The sequence below is a fragment of the Salmo salar genome, chromosome ssa11, assembly GCF_905237065.1.
Source record: "Salmo salar chromosome ssa11, Ssal_v3.1, whole genome shotgun sequence".
Taxonomy (NCBI): Eukaryota; Metazoa; Chordata; class Actinopteri; order Salmoniformes; family Salmonidae; genus Salmo; species Salmo salar.
Genome location: NC_059452.1, coordinates 12775512 through 12786134, shown reverse-complemented (window position 1 = coordinate 12786134; position 10623 = coordinate 12775512). Strand labels below are relative to the sequence as shown.

The window sequence follows — 10623 nt, the reverse complement described above, 5'->3', positions numbered from 1 at the left end:
GTATCAATTACTTTTCGTGAAACATTGTTGCAAATATTTGCAGAGTAAATGACAATTATGCCAGGTTGCCCCACTGAGATCTATTTATTAGGCCATGTTTGTTTTATTGTCCATCTAAAAACAACCGCGAATCGTTTTAACAGGATGTGGGCTTGTCCTAAACAAATGTCCCGTCATTCACCGCGGTCATAGTTTTTACCAACACTCATTATACACAAACATTAACACATCATCGAAGTGCGAGATCTGACGGTAAGGATTCGCCACCAATGTGTACTTTAGACTATTTTCTTGTAGGCCAACTTCAGAGTCCGTCCTGTGTGACGGGGACAACTATGTCGTTATGTAAAGCTGATTGCCACACTTTTAATTGAGAGAGAATGCTGATGGCCACATGATGACACACTAACACTAACTTCTATTTTTCGATGTCGTCTTACGACATTATAAAAGGCCTACATATCGGAAGGGAAGTATAATTATTATTAGCTGCGGTCGTTATTATTGTGGTTATAACATAAATCAGAGGGAAGTATTTCGAATCTCGTGTGAGAAGTTTTTGACTCATGACAATGGTCTATGTATTAAGTCTTCAGTTATTTCCCCTGTCTTTGTAGGCTAAATATGATAACTGAATTGATTACAATAATATAGTTTACTGGTTTTGTCAACATTTGGAGTAAAAAAGGCCTATTACTTTCATTTGAACAATAGTTTATTTTACTTTTGGTAGAGGCGACTCTCGGCAGTGTAATGCAGTTCATTACCAGAAGATGGCTTACTCCTCCTAGTCTTCAGGATATCTGACAGAAGTCAAGTCATACATCTCTTCTAGTATTAAATTGGTAGTGGCTATTTGTACTTGCAATGTATACTAGAGATTGATGAGTTGGCTTGGTTGCAAATTGATCTTCAGTGTGTCTCTTATCATCACACCAGGGAGAGCAGCTAAGATGGCTCCACGTATGGATGATGTCATGCAACTATGCTGTGACCTGTCTGCAAATCAGCAGATAAAAGCAGCAGTGAAGAATTCTGGGAAAGGATCAGCAGTGGCAGGAGGGACTGCATTTTTAGGGGGTCTTCTAGGTGGTCCCCTAGGGATTGCTGTTGGTAAGGATCCTATCAATTTAGTAAGCATAATTATGATCATCATCTGCTTTTCCCTACTTCAACCACAAGGTGGAGCCATCTCAAACCTATTGTATTGAGTGCAGCTATGAGATTTTCAGTGTATATGTGGTAGGCCTATAAAGTATGGCGTTAGGGTAGAAGAATTCTCAGCCAATGTTGTCTTATAAGTGGGGAGGTCTATTTTGATAAATATGGGTGTTTATTTCTATTTGTATTTATTATGGATCCCCATTAGCCAAGGCAGAAGCTGCTTTTCCTGCGGTCGAGCAAAATTAAGACCATTATACATTTTAAAAACATTACAATACATTCATAACAGATTTCACAACATATTAAGTGTGTGCCCCCAGGCCTCTACTCTACTACCACATATCTACAACACAAAATCCATGTGTACATCTGTGTATAGTGCTTATGTTATCGTGTGTTTGTATGCCTGTGTCTATGTTTGTGTTGCTTCACAGTCCCGCGGTTCCATAAAAGTGTATTTTTATCTGTTTTTTTTAAATCTAATTTTACTGCTGGCTTGAGTTACTTGATGTGGAATAGAGTTATTATCCTCAGTAATTTTGCATCCAAGTTGTCACACCCCAGTGGCTTGTCATCGTTGATAGATAACAGTCATTTATTCAACTCTTCCAAACTCACTTTACGGAATTCAGAATTACAATGTTTGTTTCTCATAATTTGGTCAGATATACTTGGATGTGGTGTCAGTGTTTTTTGCTGGTATGTCATGCCTAAGTTTGCTAATATTGCCAATGAAAAAAATATTAAAGTAGATGGCAATATCAGTTGGTTTTGTGATGAATGAGCCATCCGATTCAATGAATGATGGAGCGGAGTTTGCCTTTTTGCCCAAAATTTCATTGAAGGTGCTCCAAAGCTTTTTAATATCATTCTTTGTCATTTATCTTTGTTTCGTAGTGTAGTTTCTTCTTTGTTTTATTCCGTTTAGTCATGATTTCTCAATTTGCAGTACATTTGCCAATTGCTTATACAGCCAGACCTATTTGCCATCTCTTTTGCCTCTTCTCCCTCAACCATACAATTTTTCAATTCCTCATCAATCCACACTTATTAGTAACTAAGATAAGCAATTTCATAAATGTGTCAAGTGCAGCGTCTGGTTGCTCGTCATTACACACCGCGTACCAATCAAGAACATAGGAATCACTGCAAAACTTATTGTATCACCTCTTATACACAATATTATGCCCAGCGTTTGGAACTTTGGTTTTCCTAGATATGGATACTATATTGTGATCACTACATTCAATGTATTTGGATACTGCTTTGAAACAAATTTCTGCAGCATTAGTAAAGAAATGATTAATACACGTTGATGATTTCATTCCTGTACTGTTTGTAACTACCCTGGTAGGTTGATTGATAACCTGAACCAGGTTGCAGGCACTAGTTACAGTTTTTGAGCTTTATCTTGAGTGGGTAGCCTGATGAAAGCCAGTCAATATTTAAATCACCCAGAAAGTATACCCCTCTATTGATATCACATACAGTATCAAGCATTTCACACATGTTATCCAGATACTGACTGTTAGCACTTGGTGGTCTATAGCAGCTTCCCACCAGAATGGACTTTAGGTAAGGCAGATTAACCTGTAGCCATGTTAATTCAACAGCTTTACAGGAATTTCTGTCTTTTCTGTAGATCTTATAACCATGAGTGTTTTAAATCTGTGAGCTCTTCTCCCCTCTTGATCTTCTGACACAGATCTTGTTTGTGTTGCTCTTTAGGTGGTGCAGTAGGTGGCCTGTTGGGATGGTGGATGACCAGTGGACAGTTCAGACCTCTCCCTCAGATCATCATGGAGCTGCCTCCCCACCAGCAGCAGAGGCTCTATGCTGATATCATGGGCGTTTTGGGCTCACTGGACTGGACAGACCTGGCCCAGCTGACCGCCCTGGTCATGGGGAATGCTACTCTCCAGCAGCAGGTCACTGCTACTCTACTTCGTTATATCACAAAGGAACTGAGAGCAGAGGTGAGATACGGGGACTGATCTACACAGGCTGAATATCCGGAGGAACTCCTTAGAACACACATTTGTACTCAAATTCAACTCGAGCTTATTTCCTGAGACTGAAATAAGCTTTTATACTGTGGGTTCACTGAAAGAGGCCTTATGAGAGTTACATTGAGACTCATGTCAGACATGTCATGTTACCTAATATCTGATCATGTCCATTTAATATCCTTTGATAAAGCACTTTTTTTTTTTACGTCATTTTCATTATCTCCAGCACAACACCAGTGTCTACATATGTGAAAACGGCACATTTTTAAGTTTTGTAGAAACAAATATAAAGTTAAAAGTTCTCCCCAATGACATCATCAAAAGTAAAACATATTTAAAAACAGTGATTTTTCTGGCGCTAGGAGATTCACAGTGATGTGAGAAGCAAGAAAATACCCTCCCTCTGGCTAGAAACTTGTTGAAAACCACTGTTTTGAAAATCACTGTTTTGTTACTTTTAATGCTGCCATGTGATGTTACAGAGAAGCATTTGTTTAGCACCTTACCTTTTTAACCACAGATCATAGAAACGCGCTGTTTTCACGTACTGTATGTAGACACTGTTATGGTTTTGGAGATAATGAATATGAGGTGGAAAAGTGGCGGAATTGCACTTTAATGTACACTTGTTTTGTTTTAGATGAGAAATTGTTATCTCTGAATGTAGTGGTATGATTGAAACTTATCTGATAAGAACAGTCCAGCAATTAACCAGAAAGGCGTACTTTATTTATATTGTAGTGCATAATTTGTTGACGATATTTTGCACTGAATTGTACACATTGAATATTGTTGGTCATTTATAATTTACATTATTTGCAACAAATGCAAGACTAGACTCCTCTTGTAAGTGTGCCTAGGATCTCAAGTGATTCATGCAATGTGAATATTGTAAGAGATGAGTACTTCTGAGAAACTGGTCTTGGTACTTCTGGCACATAATGGTGATTAGTCCCACCTAGTCCTAGAATTAACTAATTGGGAAAATCTTGTCGTGCTCTGTACTAAAGTGTTTATATGAAAATCATGATAAATGAAATAAAGGACAAAGGTGACTTGTATGATCACCACAAGCTTTTAGTATGACATCATTAAGCCAGAAAACATGTTATTTCAGTGAATCAACTGACAGTTTCGTGAGGGAAATTCAACCACTTAACACATTCTTTGTAAGAGAAGGAAGACAATGCTACGCAATGCATCTGTCCAGGAGAGATTACATGCACGTAACATAGAATGGTATCTCATCTGACGCAATTTGGCAAAAAAAAATTGGTTCTGGGTTTCTAAGATTATACGCAATGTAATATAGTTCCTCTTTTTCAATGTTTCAAATGTAGACTTGAATAATACTAGAATCTTATTAAGATACCAGAGCACTATTTGGAGTATGTGCAAAGGTTGTTTGTAATGACACCACTGTGATTTTTTTCCCCCATTAGTTTTTCTAGGCGTTTCCTTGTTCCTTCTTTGCAAGCAAACTTGGACCTGCGGGTTGTCATAACATCAGACAGCGAAAAAATGATTATTAATCTTGAGGGGAAATTTCATTGGAAGTTATGTCATTCGTTTCTGAGAGATGGTTGTCAGTCTTGTACCTATGGCTTACTAAGAAACCGTTTCTTAGCAGCTTTTTCAAATTCAAATTGATTGAAGTCACAAGATATCATATTCCATCACCACTTTATTGGTAGTCTGGGATGTGAGAGCAGTCTTATATCTTCATAGAAAAACCTTTGACAGTTCTTTTCAGAAACCAGAGAGCATGATTTAAACTGATTTTGTTTGAAATGCCTATAAAATGTTAATGATTGACATGTTGCATTTGAATACGTTCTTTTTAAAAATGTCATTGGCAGTTGGCCTGAGTATTGCCATTGACAACACTAGAGTTAGGAAAATCAAGTGACGCAAGAACTTTGTCTAAAGGCTTATTTACTGCACCTGTTGCCTCAGGACTGGTTCATGTTGGGGGTCAATAAGCAGTCTTACCAGGTGTTCAGGACAAGGATGACAAAAAGTTGCTATCAAAATATTTTATTTCAAGATAAATGGTTGATGTGAATGTGATAAATAAGGAGGTATAGTTATTGCTGCCATTTTAGAGTTATAATTACAGGTACACTTAATATAGGCACATTTATCGTAGTCAACATGCCTTTTTTTAAACAAGATAAGTATAGGACGAATATAAAAGTATTCAGTGCGAAATGTGTTTCATGTAAACAAAGATGCGCCATCTGTGCATAATGGCCAGTCAACAATGAATACTACAGGTTAACCTTCATCAAAAGGATAATAAAAATAAGCCCCCCAAAACACTCAAAGGTATATCATTAACAGGAATATATTGACCCAATGCATAAATTATATGGTTAGGATTAGTGTTCATATTTGTGCAATATTTATGATTACATGTGATCATGTATCGCCTTGATTTGGCACTCTTCACCACATACTCATTCAGTAAATACTTTTCAGGGTCCTCTCACATTGTCCAAAAGTCAACCAAGTCAAGTCAAGTGACTTGACAATCCAGTGAGATTGAGACTTCGATGGTCCGGTTTTAAATAGCTATATGGGGACCAAGAGTTGTGACACTCAACCCGTTTGCTTGGTGTGTGGTGTTCTACCCGAACATCCGCCTCATCGTTGCTAGTCGCCTCGTACTCAGGCATGACCAGGTCAGATTCATCAGAGCAGTTCCTCCAAACACTGTCCCCCCGTAGATGCACCTCATCCTGAGTCAGCTCCCCATGGTCCTGGAGACTGAGGTGACACAGTCGACACACCCTCACGGGCTTAGTAGAGATGTGGCAGATCACGGCCCGGTTCTTGGAGCAGACGTTGCAGACGACAAAGCCGCAGCGACGACAGTGGTGGCGACGTTTGTTGACCCGAAACGTTTTAGAGCAGCGCATGCAGATGGCGGACGCCCAGTCAGGGATCCAGGTGGTGGCGAAGGTGCACCCAGGCTGGCAGCCGGCATGCTGCAGCTGCTTAAACCTGCAGTCTTCGATGTGCTCCATCCAGGCACGCTTCTCCTCAGCGGAGGCAGCTGCCACGTAGAAGGACTTCTGTGGTGTGCGGATCAGCCACTGGTTCTCCATGATGACCCCGTCCTCCAGGTCCTCTAGCTGGATATCCTCCAGGGAGATTACATGCTGGTTCTTGTGCCAGCGTCCATGAAGGATGATGCTACCGTAGACTAAAATGTCATTAAACAAGTAAAATACTTTAGGCTGGGGGCGGCGTCGACACAGCTTCATCAGCCGCCCCTCGCCTATCAAGACCCGGTCAGGTCTGAACAGGGAGTTCCCAGAGGGGCCAAAGGAGTTCTCCACTGCCTGGATCCGCTCTCTGTTCTCTTGCGTGAAAGCCAGCTGGTCCACCATGATGAGCTAGATTACAACACTAAAGGAAATTAATAAAATTGAAATATCCCCCAAAAATGTTACTATTTACAAATGAGACGAAATGGTAGGCCTATGTCACTAGTGATCAAATAAATGGCTAGTGAAAAATAGTTAATTTGACCTTTTACTCTGTTTTCTATCTTGTTTACGCTGCAACAGTCTGTGTCTCGGTAGTAAGTCGCTTAGTTCCCGTCTGACCACCATACAGTATGTTTTGTTAGTGTCAAATAGTAGTTTCTGTATTGAAGAGTGAGTTGCCACGAGAGGTCCTTTATATGTGCAAATCACATTTCCTGTTGAGCCGCATTGCATGGGGAGTTCCAAAACAACTTGATGGGGAAAGAGAGAGAGAGAGAGCAACTAGAAAGAGGGAAAACAGGCAATACCAGTTACCCAAACATGATGGGATGTGACTCGGAGCGTATAGATCCTATTAAATTACAGTAAACAAAGGTATTGCTAATTCTAGGACTATGAATACATCACAGAAAAAAACTGTTGGACAGCATTAAAGCTAGCGTCCTTAATTGAAACAATAACAAAGCTGTCATCTCGCCTGTGTTTTGGTAAAAAGCTGAGGAACGGGCCTTGGGAGAAATGTAAACACTCTCAAATTCATAGACAGAGTTATGGATGCAAGGACTGACCATCCATGCAAACAGAATTATAATTTTAACCATGTTTTGAGGCTACACAGTGTTTGTTTACATTTACATTGTTTACAAACATTGGAATACAAAACAACAGTTGAACTAAGCTCATGCGGCATTTCTAAGTTATATTCTTCAAGAATCAATGGGTATGAGTGTTCAAAACATTAACACCTGTTCTTTCCATGACATAGACTGACCAGGTAAATCCAGGTGAAAGCTATGATCCTTTATTGATCTCACTTGTTAAATCCACTTCAATCAGTGTAGATGAAGGGGAGGAGACAGATTAAAGAAGGGGTCTTAAACCTTGTGACATGGATTGTGTATGTGTGCCATTCAGAGGGTGAATGGGAAAGACAAAAGTTTTAAGTGCCTTTGAACGCTGCTGGGTTTTTCAGACTCAACAGTTTTCCGTGTGTATCAAGAATGGTCCACCACCCAAAGGACATCCAGCCAGTATTGGAGTCGACATGGGCCAGCACCTTGTGGAACTCTTGACACCTTGTAGAGTCCATGCCTTGACGAATTGAGGCTGAGTGTACAAAACATTAAGAACACCTTCCTATATTGAGTTCCACCCCCTTTTAATGGACCATTCTTTATATAGATGGGAAAGTGTTGAGAGTGAAAACCCCAGCAGCATTGCAGTTCTTGACACACTTAAACCGGTGCACCTGGCACCTACTACCAGTGCTGTAAAAACTACTCAAATGTCATACTTGAGTAAAAGTAAAGATAACTTAATAGAAAATGACTCAAGTAAAAGTTAGTCACCCAGTAAAATCCTACTTGAGTAAAAGTCTAAAAGTATTTGGTTTTAAATATACTTATGTATCAAAAGTAAATGGAATTGCTAAAATGTACTTAAGTATCAAAGCAATTATAAATCATTTCAAATTCCTTATATTAAACAAACCAGATGGCACAATTTAATGTTTATTTTTATTGACGGATAGCCAGGAGCACACTCAGACATAATTTACAAACAAAGCATTTGTGTATAATGAGTCTAACAGATCAGAAGCAGTATGGATGACCAGTGATGTTTTCTAGATAAGTGTGTGAATTGGACCATTTTCCTGTCAAAATGTAACGAGCACTTTTGGGTGTCAGGGAAAATGTATGGAGTAAAAGTATATTATTTTCTTTAGGAATGTAGTGAAGTAAGAGTAAAAGTTGGCAAAAATATAAATAGTAAAGTACAGATACCCCAAAAAACTATTTAAGTAGTACTTTAAAGTAGTTTTACTTAAATACTTCAAGGTATATCATTAATTTATAGGTCCAAACATTTATGTAGCAGTTTAGGATTCCAGCTTTAGGCAGAAATATTAATAACAATGTAACGATAGGAAATAAATCACATGGCTATAAATTAGAGGAATATAATTATGAGGGTTAGTGATACTAGCTAATGGTTGCAACTGAAAAACGAAAAAATGTACTTGCTATAATTGACAAGAAGCATTGAATGGAAAAACAGAAATTATAGTTGCTCTATGTTGATAAGATTCTCGCTCCAGGGAAAACCACAAATATTCCTAAAGAGAGCATCAGGTTTCAGATAGTATGAGAAAGTGTTCTCTTGATTGATCACTCTTATGGAATGTTGTTTAAACTAGGTTATACAATGGGTCAGTCTACTCCTGAATGCTGATTGGTTAAAACCACATTCCAGCCGGTGCCTATTCCACAAGTTACCACTGCTAAATCTATGCCTGTTTACTCTGTTCCATCTGACTGCGCAATCCACTGTCTCATCCGCCCAGCCAGTCAAATTCTAAACTTGATTTCTAACATTTAGTTTTCACCAGTGGAGATTTGAATAAACCTTGCTGTCTGTCTCTCCAACATTTGCAACATTGTTTCAATATTCAAATTCGATATCCAGCTGTCCCATAGTAATGAACGTGTCGGGACGAGACGGACAGGCAGGCAGCGTTTCTCAGCCAGTCTAAATCATGAATCAGCTGGCATAATTTTTATGGATATATACAAACAATGTCAATTGAAAAAAGGTCAAACAAAATGAAGTGCAGCTAGTTTGCAGTCTTTCCAGCTTCCGTTTGAAGTGATTGTGTTACTGTAGCTGTGTTGTTGGCTAGCTCCTCTGAACAACAGTGTCCTGATGAGTGAGCACATTTTCTATGCCAGGTGAAATTGCGCCTCAGTAGCTCATTGTTATGCATGTATCCAACATTTTTTACTAGAAAACAGCTTTAACAAATGCAAATGCAGCTATTTTGCTGTTATTCTGTCTGCAACGTGTGATGTGACTGTAAGTTAGCCGTAATTGGCTAGCTAGCAAGCAAGGGATAAGAACTGGCAATGGAACATTTAGGACTGGGTCGCGTCCATAGATACAGAACAAAAAGACTGAACGACTGGGTCGCGTCTCTGGCAACCGAACCGATAGAACAAACGACCAGCCAGCTTGGGTAGCAACCCTAGATTTGTGTTGGGACTATTTATTGTGGAAGAAATAAATAGTATGAATAAATTAATCAAAATAAAGTTTTTAATGAAAATATGTAAATCATTATTTGAATATGTTGGTAACCTGTTGGATGAAGGTAATAAAGCTGTCGAAGCCGGTGTCTTTGGAGGATACACGGCTTGCCTCGACTTTGTCTCAGGCCTAACAGCATTTAGGTGTCAATATATAAACACCGCTTCTCGGGCATTATCACTTAAATATTGGCCTACACAAAGACCAACTTCTGACGGGGAAGCAATAATGCCTGAAAATTTTTACGTCATCACAATTTAAACAATCGTAGGGGATTTCCTTCAGTCGGGGTGTCTTCTCAGGCCACGTTATGATGGAACAAGCAGATTAAAAAAGCCAACGCACAAACTTGCCATTTAAACACAACTATCTCCATCTCACCAAAAGAATGAGTAAACAATTGTGTTGTGTTAGCTCAAACATGATGTGTATCATTGAACTAGGTGCTAAGAGTTATTACAGCTAATAAGGTTGGCTTTTTTTTCAGTAGAAAAAATGCTACATGAATGTACTGTTTGTTTCAAGGAATACTCTTACTGACCATTATACCATGACAAAGATGACAGATTTCCAACAAGCATTGCGCTTTACAAGAATACAGATGTAGAATTTTTTTTATTGTGAAATCTGGTTACTGTGCATCCTGTGGTTTTTATGAGGGATAACAATATGTCGCAGTATGGGTATTCTTTAGCATAGAATGCTAAGTCACCAGAGCTGTAGAAATCGACATAGCACATGCGTGCAAGAAACATTGGACTTGAATATTAAACATACGGGGGTTTAATTATATGTATGCTTTTTGCAGCATCAAACATGGTCATAGGAGCACATGTTACATTGTATGGACTGATACACCAGCCCTTTTGACC

The 10623-nt window shown here is 39.0% G+C and overlaps 2 protein-coding genes across 5 annotated transcripts; one reads left to right on the top strand and one right to left on the bottom strand.

Moving 5' to 3' along the window:
- Window positions 1-119: 119 nt before the first annotated feature.
- LOC106562011 (protein C19orf12 homolog) lies at window positions 120-4246 on the top strand. 3 transcript variants are annotated; one of them, XM_014126526.2, is made up of 3 exons: window positions 152-252; window positions 940-1113; window positions 2893-4246. In XM_014126526.2, the coding sequence occupies exons 2-3, from the start codon at window positions 954-956 to the stop codon at window positions 3156-3158; spliced, it is 426 nt and encodes a 141-aa protein (XP_013982001.2). In that variant the 5' UTR covers window positions 152-252; window positions 940-953; the 3' UTR covers window positions 3159-4246. The 3 variants fall into 3 exon arrangements, with proteins under 3 accessions (XP_013982002.2, XP_013982001.2, XP_013982003.2); XM_014126528.2 differs by having other exon boundaries at window positions 234-252; window positions 940-1133; XM_014126527.2 differs by lacking the exon at window positions 940-1113 and having other exon boundaries at window positions 120-252.
- Window positions 4247-4438: 192 nt separating this feature from the next.
- On the bottom strand, window positions 4439-7202 carry LOC106562010 (pleckstrin homology domain-containing family F member 2). Of its 2 annotated transcripts, none has more exons than XM_014126523.2 (2): window positions 6711-7202; window positions 4439-6587 (listed from the first exon to the last, which is right to left on the bottom strand). In XM_014126523.2, exon 2 carries the CDS (start codon window positions 6566-6568, stop codon window positions 5687-5689), a length of 882 nt encoding a protein of 293 aa, XP_013981998.1. In that variant the 5' UTR covers window positions 6569-6587; window positions 6711-7202; the 3' UTR covers window positions 4439-5686. The 2 variants fall into 2 exon arrangements, with proteins under 2 accessions (XP_013981998.1, XP_013982000.1); XM_014126525.2 differs by having other exon boundaries at window positions 4439-6574.
- Window positions 7203-10623: the final 3421 nt, after the last annotated feature.